This window comes from Stenella coeruleoalba (assembly GCF_951394435.1).
Source record: "Stenella coeruleoalba genome assembly, chromosome: 16".
In the NCBI taxonomy this organism is placed as follows: Eukaryota; Metazoa; Chordata; class Mammalia; order Artiodactyla; family Delphinidae; genus Stenella; species Stenella coeruleoalba.
This window is the reverse complement of record NC_137162.1, coordinates 414,281-424,820: the sequence shown is the minus strand read 5'-3', so window position 1 is coordinate 424,820 and position 10,540 is coordinate 414,281. Positions and strand designations below refer to the sequence as shown.

The window sequence follows — 10,540 nt, the reverse complement described above, 5'->3', positions numbered from 1 at the left end:
GGCCTTCATCCTGTGCTCCAGGACTCATACGACTCTCCCCCTGGACACCTGCTCGAGAATCTGGTGTAAAATGGAGGGTTTAGAGTTCCGAGCTGGGCTGTGACTTGAGGATTAAACAGCAGACGTCTGGTCGGGGCAGAGGCGTTTCCCGGTACCTCGGTCACTCATTCACCCAGGGTCCTGCAAGGTGCCTGACTGCACGGTGGCCCGGGGGACGCAGCTGGCCCTCCCGGGGATAAGGCCAGCAGAGGAACCTTGGTGTGTAAACTCTACGTCCTCCCACAGCAAAGGGCACCAATCCTGCGCCAGGTCTGGGAGCACGCATTTTAAACCAACGCCCCAGGGATTCCGACACAAGCAGTCCTCACACCAATCTGGGAGCCTCGGCCCCCAGCAGCCCAGCCCCACAGTGCCGCCCTTCCCTTCCAGACGCACTCGAGCTGAAATGCAAGGATTTGTGCAGGGAATGTTCGCTGCACCGTCGCCACGGCGGCTCTGAAACAAGAAGCTGGACACGGTCTAAACATCCAACACCATGTGAACACGCAGATCACGACATACACACATCATGAAATATTTCAGGGCCACTGAAAGGAGTGCTAGTAGGAATAGTATTCAGCCATGACACGAAATGAAACTGTTAGTGCTACAACCTGACGGACCTTGGAAATATTATATTAAGTCCAGTGACAGAAAGAAAGTGGAACAGAGGGCCCCAGGGCCGGGGGCTGGAGTAGGGAGTTAGTGTTGAAGGGGTGAGGTTTCTGTCTGGGGTGATGAAACAGTCTGGAGATGAAGAACACTGTGAATACACTGAATGCTGCGAAAATGTACATTTAAAAATGGGAAAAATGAAAACAAATGCTAGTCAAACAGAAGGATAGGGTGCATTTGTGTGCTAGGAGCAGACGGTGATCAGTGCACCTTGCAGAAACGTGTACGTGGAGAACCATTTCTGTTCAAAGGAAACGGAATTTCACACCGGAGCATGTGTTCATGCATGTGGGCACAGAAAGACACCTGGAAAGGCACCTGGAAAGGCACGAACGTGTGAACAGTGGTTACCCTCGGAGTGGGACGTGGGTGCCTTACTTTAAGAGCCTTGTTCTGTTTGAATGTTGTTACTGAGAATGACAAGTTTTAAAAAGTTACAGAACATTCAAATCTAGCGATAACTAAAAGAAAGGCATAATGTGACCTGAAGTTTGTCATTTAGTCAAGAGCACGTCTCTTTAAAGGCTCAGCAGCGAGGCCATCCCTCTGAGCGGCCACGTCCACCGGCTGCAAACGACACCGCGACCAAGCTGGGGGTCCTCACGAGAGCCGGGTGAAGGCCCCCTGCTGCTCGGGGGGGCGAGAGCCCACACAGCCCCCCAGGGCCCCTCACAGCTGGAGAGAAGCTGTGTGTCACTGACACCGCGTTTGAAAGAGGATTTATTTGTTCTGAAGCTGACAGGCCGTTTTTCCTCTTTAACTTGAGGAGCTGAGGCACAGGCAGCCAGCTCCTACTGGTCCTTGAAGCTGGCCTTTCTCTTCTCCACAAACGCGGACATCCCTTCCTTCCGGTCTTCCTGGTGAGAGAAGGGGAAGGGCAGAGATGGATGGTCACTCTGCGTGGGGTCCAGGCGCCAGGCTCTGCCTGTGTCAGGGCTGCTCCCTGCCCCTGGCCGTCCACTCACTGGGTTCTGCAGCGGGATCACCTCAAAAACTGTGAATGATCCCAGTTCCCAGGGGCGGCTTGGGAATGGGTATTTTTCCATTAAACACCCCCGCCCCGCCTTTGTGATGGTCATTCAGGAACCACTAACCTATGAGTCGAACAAACTCCCATCTACAGAGAACCTGAGATGCACATACTTGGGTCATTCACCAAATCATGACCTGGATTTAGCCACGCTCTAGGTCAGGCGGTGTCCTGAGGGTCAGGAAGCAGGACCCGAGAATCCAAGCTCTACCTCTGCATACCTTCCTCTGTGTGCACATGTGCACACACGCACCTGCACTTCCTCAAGAGCTAAAGCCATTTTTAATCTTTTATAAAACACCTAGATATGACTTTCTGATAATAAAAGATCAGTTTTAATGACTATTAAGAGAATGATTTCCTTTGAGTTACTGGCAGATATCCTAGAAAATAATGCTCCAAGGCTTCAGATTACGACAGTATAATATATTCGAGCCCCATTCCAGGTAACTGGAACAATCTAGGAAAATTATGAGTAAATGGATTGCATTTTAAATACAGGAGTTGCTGTTTAAGGGTGCAATTTGTAAGATCTTTTGTAATAGGAAATAACCCTGTGTAAGTTTCTGTACTTTTGAACTTCCACACACTGTACTTATTTGAAAAAAAATCAATGCTCAGTGATAGAACACATGTGGTCCAGTTACAGGGGAAGCTAAGAGTTCTGACCAAAGAGAAATGGTATTTAGTGATAAAACCTATAAGGAAATGCCAGGAACGTCTATGGCTGGACCGTGTGTGATTCTCCACGTGAATGAGGCTTACTTACGGTAGCAAAAGTTGAATAGAAGAGTTTCTTCTCCAACTTAATGCCCTCTGTTAATGTCATTTCAAAAGCTGAAAAAGAAAACCCTGAAGTTAGGAGCTGAGATGCCAGATGTGGGAACGCAGAACGTTTTCGTGGAGGCAGGACACACCCTCGGGGACTGATGTGGACTTTGACTTCACCGATGACGTTTAAAGTACAGCCTCGCTGCTCAAATGCACCACCCCAGCCGAGATGCCCAGTGAATACTGCTCCCGGCCTCCCAGTGTCCTGCACGGGGACCTGGATGGAAGGTGGGACGGCAAACTCTGTCCAGTCACGAGAGGGCTGAGGAAGCCCACGACACTGAACTCAAAAACCACGACAAATAATTAAGGACAACACCCAGAAAACAGAACTCTGTGCAGAACAGAGTGAGTCCCGGGCCATCTTTGCAGTGGAGGTGATGCAGGTGCGAGGCTCACGGAAGCGTTTCCTTGGCGGCACCTGTAGCTGGGTCCCTGCGGCCAGCGCCCAGCCAAGGTGACAGGTGCCTTGGGCCTGGCGGCACGTCCCCTCCCCTGCTGCACGCTCCACACGCTAGTGCCTGTGTGAACGCTTTGGCCGAGGCCGGGGGCCTGGGAGGCCGGTGAGCAGAGACGGGGGGCAGAGCGGCTCGCCGCAGGCACACACGGCTGTCCCAGCTCACCGTCCTCTTGAAAGGTGACACGGAGCAAAGGGACAGCCTCACTCCAACGCTGAGAACAAATCGTCATGTTAACACTCTAGCGATTCTGAGGAGGGGCGGTCAGAGCTGCCCCGCCGGCAGAGAGAGGACGCCCAGTCCACAGCGACAGCCGGGAGCATGCTCTCTGCCCCCAGCTCATCCCCGACAGATGGGCGGAGCTGCTGGCCGAGAGGAGCCTCTTCCTCCCAGGTTCCCCAGGTGACCCTTCCCGGGCTTCCCCTGCACGCCAGCCCCCTGCCGCCTGTCCCCCAGGCTGGCCCTGTTCTCGGGTCCTGCTTCCAAGGGGAGCTCAGGCCATTTCAACAGAATTTGTGAGCGAGCAACTAGAAACCAGAACTCTACGAAGAACCAAAATCGAAATACCAAGAATCCTAACAATTTTTGTCGAGACCGGTTAAGATGCATAATTCTGACCCCACGCTGTCAAGCCTCGCAGCTCCGCTCTCCTCCCTACCTGCGTTCACTGACTCTTTGGCCATCGCTGCTACAATTTTAGAGTTGCTGGCAATCTTTTCTGCACACTTTATGGCTTCTTCCACCAGTGTCTCAACAGGAAAAATTTTGCTTACAAGACCTAAAACACAAAAAGGTAAACGACACGTGGCAGCAGCTGGTTCTCGTTCTCTAAGCCACAGCACAGGCCTCTGGGTGCCGACAAGGCAGTGGGGACACAGGAAAGGGTCCACGGTGTCCCCTGGTAGGGCTGCCACCCTTGGCTGCTGCGGTCACTGGGCTCTTACAGTCACAGGTCACTGAGGGTCCAGGAGAGGGCATGCCTGCGGAGGGTCTCGGAGACCCTGTTGCTGACCTTGGCTCTGGGAAGCGGGGCGGTTTCACTATTGCTCTTTAACCTGCATGCATGTCTCAGTCAATCCTTTGAGCATGTGGTATTTCAAATAAAAAAACAAAGGCAGTGAGTCTCCTGGGCTCCCAGGACACGGGAAAGCTCTGTGCTCATCACCGGTGGGAGGCCCTGGACGCAGCCCTCCCCCCTCCACTCAGCTTCCTGAGGGGGCAGCTCCACGGGAGGCTGTGGCCCGTACCTGCTTGCTTGGCATCCTGGGCCGAGATCCGGTCACCAGTGAGGACCATCTCCATGGCCAGTGACTTTCCGACGGCACGGGTCAGTCTCTGGGTGCCCCCTGCACCTGCAGGGCAGAGGGCTGCTGGGCACGGATGGCTCTGCAGCCAGGATGCACAGACGTGCTGTCCCCAAGTGCCCCAGGGCTGAAGATGGGCCCCTTGGGTGGGGTGGGTGGGCAGAACCCAGGCGTCCAGCAGGTGGGGAAGCCGGGGGAGGCTCCTTTCCACACTCGGGACCCCTTGCCTGGTGCCCTGGGTCCCCTGCACCAGTACCTCTCATGCAGAAGTCAGACTACGGACAGACACAAGGAGCTCGCGGCCCAGGGCCCCAGACCCTGACTCAACCCAACCCAGGGGGCAGCTGGGGGGCAGCCTTCGAGCACGGCTTGCTCTGCTCCAGGTGTGGGACGACGCTCCTCTCTTCCGGGTTCCCGCCTCCCCGGCCCCGCTCCCCACCCGCTCCTGCTCACTCCACGGCCTCTAGCTGGAAAGAGAGTGGTCTGCCCGGTCATCCGCCCGTGGTGAACCCCAGGGCTGCCAGACCGAGCCAAGGAGCCACCTGAGGGGGGCACCCACAGTCCAGCAGACTTGGACACTGCCTCAATGCAGTGGAGACCTCAGGCACTGGGATGGGAAGACCCTGGTGGTCACCCTCAGCTGACCTCAGACACGCTCTCCTGACCCCACGGCTGCTCCCTGCCCAGCCCAGCTGGCTCGGGAGAGGCTCTGGGCTCCAGGCTCTACACCCAAGGCAGAGACCCCGTGGGGACACAGCCCGAAGTCCTCGTCAGGTGGACCGAGGGGCAGAGGTGTCACTGTTGGCCCACTGTTCCTGTCGCCCTGCCCATGGGGGATCTGATTCCCTGCTCTGAACCTGGGTGAGGCTATGGGACTCGCTCTGGCCACTGAAACGTGAGCTCTCAGTGTTGCCCCGTGGTCAGCGTGTTCTCTTCTCTGCGCTGCTGACCAATAAAGATCCAGCGCAGATGTGGCTCATAAGCAAGACTCTGCGGTTAGAATCCACCATGTGGCCAGCCTTTCCTGTTCGTGTCGGACAAGGGACCCAGCCACTCCAGAGGAGCCGGCACAGCTCCGAGGCCCCCAAGCCACTCTCAGCGCTGCTGTGCCCACGTGACCTTAGTGTGCAGACAGGCAGCCACCGTCCAGGCTCACACGACAGCCCCACGTGCTTTTGTCTGACACTGGAACAGCCCAAATGCCCCCAAGATGCGGGCAGATTGTGGACGATGACTTGAAGAACCAATACCAAAGCTACCATCAGTCTTTACCTGGGATGGTTCCTATTAGGATCTCTGGCTGCCCAAACTGGGCTTTCTCTCCGGCATAAATGATGTCACACATCATAGCAAGTTCACAGCCACCACCAAGCTGCAAAACAGCACGAGGTTCCACGGAGGAACCCGGTCAAAAATCACTGCTTATTTGAATTTTCTATTCAAGTGAAACACAGTCTAGGGTACAGCAAAGATTAACACAGAGATGCAAAGTTAGTTAACTGTTCCCACAAATTACCTATACAGTGGATGCCAGCAAACTTTCTGTAAAGGGCCAGACAGCAAATGCTTGCGGCTTTGCAGGTCCTACAGTGTCTCTCGTGGCAACTCCACTCTCTGCCGGGGGGGCTCGAAGGCAGCCAGGAGGGGGAGAACCGATGGCTATAACCTCTGCCCGCTGACCCGCTGACCCCAAGGGAGCTTTACTAAGGAATCGTGAGTTCAAACGCCCTCCTGGCTTCTCTACAGGCCACAACCAGTCCCAGAGCCTCTGAGCTGTCCAGGCGCCTATAGGAGACCCCGATGGACCAAACAGGGGAGGCAGAGCTTTCAACAGTGGTGAAAGAGGTTAGTTTACAGGGCAGTGCAGGTTGGGAAGCCATCAAAACTGCACAGAGAGCCAACACGTGTGCCCTTAACCTTGCCGTGGGGGAAAAGCACTCCCGGGGAGCCTCAGGACTGGGGGGACTTTACTAACAAAGGAATCTGAAGCCCAACAGCTGAATCCCCACTAACACGGCAGATGCTGAAACACCTCCTCCCTTTACAGCTCTTGGCTCTTCAGCGTCACTAGTCAGAAAAGGCCTGCGAGCCTAGGAACGAGACTCAGGTCTCCCCCAGATAAAAATCAGTTCTACTGCACACACACAAGTACAATTCCTTCAGGTGTTCTGAGTGCCAGGAGGTGGCATGGGCGGGCACTCACGGCGTAGCCATTGACAGCAGCTATGACCGGCTTCTTGACCCGAGAGAGTCGGTCCCAGTGGCTCAAGAACTTGCTGGAGTAGCAGTCCTGGAACGTTAGATTCTGCATTTCCTTGATGTCGGCTCCAGCTGTGGTGGAAATGAGGTCCCAGTTACCAGAGCAGAGACCCCACAGCAACAGGTAGCTACTGTGTGTGCCCCGCCCGCAGGCACCAAGGGTTGCAGGGGATGGCCACGTGGACACACAGCTGGGCTGGGGGTACAGTGCAATACGCTGTGATACGAGCTGATGGAGGTGATGCAGACGGATGTGGACAGGAAACAGAGCGGAGGGGGACTCAGAAGAGGCAGGGCTCACTCACTATTCACCCGCACCCGAGACGTGACTGCCCCTGAACAGACTGGTTTTGCTGGCGGGGCACATTCAACGTTAAACGTCAGACGGGCCCCTCCAAGCAGCCTGGGGTTTGGTCCCCTTTACGTAAGTAAACCCCTGAGTCGCAGAACCTTCCTGATGCATTCACGGAGGTGTAAGGCTGCCTGCCTCATGCCATGGGTGCGACCGCACACCTGGGCAGCCTGCCACCACACTGCCCGCCTCACCTGCAAACGCCTTCTCCCCGCCCGTGAGGACGATGGCCCCCACAGCCGGGTCCTCCTCGAAGGCCTGCAGTGCCTGGTTGAGCTCCATGATCAGGCCATCGCAGAGCGCATTGAGTGCCTTGGGGCGGTTCAGCTGGACCAACCCCACGTTGCTGTTCTTCCCCTTCTTGGCTGTGATGATGTATTCAGAGGCTGCGCCTGGGGGGAGAGGGGAAAAGGGGATGTCCACTCACGGAGGCACCAAACTGGGGGGATGCACCCGTCAGTGGACAGAGTGACCCTGACAGGACCCCTGAGGGCCCCTGCTCAGTCCCTGGTGGCTGCATCATGCAGCTTGTAGCTGCATGGGTGGCTTTTACAGTGCTCTCTGCTTTCACAGATATTGGAACACTTCCTTAAGTTAAAAAAAAACCCAGCAATGAAGAGCAGCCTTCCTTCTCCTGAATGCCTTGGTCAGCGCTTCCCAGGATGCGCACTAGAGACAGACTGGGATCCTGTAGAAACAAGGAATGAGGAAACGCCTTCTTTAAACAAATGCCAACTAGGTGAGGGCAGTTAAGCTGCAAACAGAACAGAGTTCCAGCCCTGCTGGGTGGACAGCCTGGTGGGAGGTACTCAGGCAAAGGGCAACTGCCAGGGTCTGGGCGGGGGCGGCCCGCTCAGAGCTGGGGCCAGCAATGACCTGGAGAAGAAAGTTAACCAACGTGGTGGCTTCCTTGAATGGGGAATCAGGGATCGCGGTACCTATCCCATGCGCTTGTGGGGACGTGACTGAAATCACACGTGTAAAGGCAGCATGCCTGTCACATACAAGACCAGGAATGATGGCTGGGTACAGGCCAGGATGTAGAAGCGGGTGGTCAAAGAGAACTCAGGTAAAACCCACACGACCTGGTAGCTAGGTCAAGTGGACACACAGGTGAAGGCAGAGGCCGCAGAGATTCTTTCCCAGCGACATCGACATGGCCAAGAGTTCCTGCTAAATGAGGGGTGGGGGGGTGGCGAGTGCGCTCAGGAGAGAGGAGGAGGGGCGCCCGGCTGGCTGGGGTGGGGCAGAACCGGAAAGACACACCCGGGGAGAAGCCGTGGACATGGGGAGGCCTGGGCAGGAGGCACTGCAGGACAGCACGTGCGACCCTTTCCAATTGCAGAGGCGCTAACCGCACGTTCTCTTAAAGTCTGAGGACTTTCACACCGAACGCTGAAATGGCCAGAGGTCTTGGCACTCCGTCCCGAGTCCTCGGAGTTGAGACGCTAGTGACCCCAGGGCTCCGCGAGCTCAGGCAGCAGGTGCTGGGAGGGGTCCGGCCCTGGGATGAGGGCCCGGAGGACCCCCACCGCGGGCCCGCCCCCCTCGGCCCCGCACTCACTGGAGGCGAAGGAGCGCGGCGCGGGGCAGCCGGGCCAAGTGCACAGCAGGACGCGGACGCTAGGCTGCAGGGCGCGCAGGGCGGCCATGGCTCTTGCGTGACGATAGGTCGCTACGGCCGCCCGCCCCGCAGAGCCACCGCCCCCCGGAGCCGCCCCCCGGCCGCACCAGTCAGGGCCCGCCCCGCCCACGGGCCAGCATCGCGAGATCTCGCAGGTCTCGCGAGATAAGCCGGGCGGCGGAAGTGGCCGGGGCGACGGGCCTGAGGTTTAGGAGTGAAGGTCAGTGTTCGGGGACAGGGGTCAGGGGGCGGGGGGAGGGGCACCGGTGTCCAGGAGGAGGGGCCGGGGCGGGGACGAGGGCTGGAGGTTCAGGTTCAGGTGGGTACCCTGATCCGCGCCGCCTTTGGCGGACCCCAAGCCGTAGGAAGTAGCCCTGAAGACCTGAGAGCAAACCCTCCGGGCTGGCCGAGCCGTGGGGGTGGAAAGACGCGTGGACCGCGCGCCGCAGCCCGAGCTCGGGGTGTGACCGCTCGGGGCCGGCCGGGACGCCCTCGTGGTCGAGAGGGACCGCCGGGAGGCCTCTCGAGTGCGCAGGCCCGCGGTGCTGGCCCGCCGGGCTCCTGGCGGAACTGTCCGCCGGCCTGCGCCGCCTCTGTTCTTCAGGCCCCGGCAGTGCCCTTAGCCTTCGGCCCTTCCCGCCGTTTCCGGGAAACGGCGTGTGTCTGGGTGCGGGGCAAGCGTGTCGTCCCCACACCCGGGTGACTGCGCCTCGAGCCACAGCTGGGTCCCGGATTCGCAGCTGGAGACAGTGGCTGTGGGGCATGGAAAGCCAAACTTGCTGAGGACGGGTAGACTGGAGCTCGCTAGAGCTGGGCGGATACACTTGTGACCTGAAGTCAGCCCTCAGGGCAACGTGCAGTTGTAACCAGCGCAGAAAGCCAGACTCTGACAGCGGGCGTTTATAGGACATCAAGCAAAGGAGTGGGAGACAAGCCTCAGATCCACTCAGACCAGCTCAGATAAGCCTCCGACCAACTTGATCTTTGAGGGGATTTTTTAAAAAGGGGAACAAAGAAAGAGGCTGGGATTCATCACTGTTTTGTGACATTTCTGTGACATTTGTGAATCTAGTTTCAGGAGTCAGGCTGTCTCTGGTTTACATTCTCAGGCCAGGCGGTCCATGGCTGGGGGGTCTGTGAGCTCATCTTGCCCTGGAGAAACAACCTGAGTGTGTATTAACGATGGTGTCTACAAGGGCACTTTCAGTACATTAGCGATGTTATCAACAGCAGTCATCTTAGTCACCTGACTCTGGTTGATTAGTGCTCAGTTAGCACAGGATTGAGGTCAGAGGGAACAAGAAAGGGAATAAAGTTTTGGGTGGAGAGACGAATCATGAACTCAGTAAGGGAACTCGGTTTTAGGGGGACTTGGTTTCAATAGCACGGAGAAATCAGAGATAATACTGCTAAGCAGTGTGGGAAGGAGTTGAGAGGCACAAAGTAAGTGCTTAGACAAGGAAAAGATAAATTATTAACAAAATGCTTCCTTTTAGAGGCATCATGTAACTGAGTTTTTCATTGCCAAGCACTGTGGCAAACATCCACCTTCTTATTTCTCTTCCTGTCCCATTTCGTGGTCCAGGTGCTCATGAAGTGTGTGCAGTATTATTCATAGCAGCTGCACGAGGTGGCTGAGGAACATTTTGCAACATTAAACAATTCATATCACTCTGAAATGTATGTATTTATAGGTCTAGATATAACAGGAGTGCAGCATAACACTCTTTACATTGGTAACTTGGTATCTATTGAACACTAGATTGTGAATAGTTTTATTTGTATAAAATAAGATGTAATTAAACTTTAACAATGAAATCATTAAATTACTTTGATTTATAAATTTCAAATGTTTAGACACATATTATTGGCCTCCGTTTGTATTCGTGCCCAAGTTCTGCAAATTCAAGGGTGGAGATAAAAAGATCAAGTACGTGGGAATCCCCTGGCGGTCCAGTGGTTAGGATG

At 55.9% G+C, this 10,540-nt stretch overlaps 1 protein-coding gene across 1 annotated transcript; it reads right to left on the bottom strand.

The window, feature by feature from the left end:
* Nucleotides 1-539: 539 nt before the first annotated feature.
* Nucleotides 540-8,640, bottom strand: ECHS1 (enoyl-CoA hydratase, short chain 1). The gene is made up of 8 exons (XM_079899641.1): nt 8,513-8,640; nt 7,143-7,340; nt 6,541-6,668; nt 5,610-5,709; nt 4,281-4,385; nt 3,692-3,811; nt 2,514-2,581; nt 540-1,571 (listed from the first exon to the last, which is right to left on the bottom strand). The coding sequence occupies exons 1-8, from the start codon at nt 8,598-8,600 to the stop codon at nt 1,506-1,508; spliced, it is 873 nt and encodes a 290-aa protein (XP_079755767.1). The 5' UTR covers nt 8,601-8,640; the 3' UTR covers nt 540-1,505.
* Between the last annotated feature and the right edge of the window lie 1,900 nt (nt 8,641-10,540).

What these genes read in the sequence shown, in the direction of transcription:
- ECHS1 (XM_079899641.1), bottom strand. Translation starts at nt 8,600, where the DNA reads ATGGCCGCCCTGCGCGCCCTGCAGCCTAGCGTCCGCGTCCTGCTGTGC. An exon ending in CTGCTGTCAATGGCTACGCC is followed by an intron (nt 5,710 to 6,540) that starts GTGAGTGCCCGC and finishes GCTGTTTTGCAG; the next exon opens with CTTGGTGGTGGCTGTGAACT. An exon ending in TCTATTCAACTTTTGCTACC is followed by an intron (nt 1,572 to 2,513) that starts GTAAGTAAGCCT and finishes TTCTCTCACCAG; the next exon opens with GAAGACCGGAAGGAAGGGAT.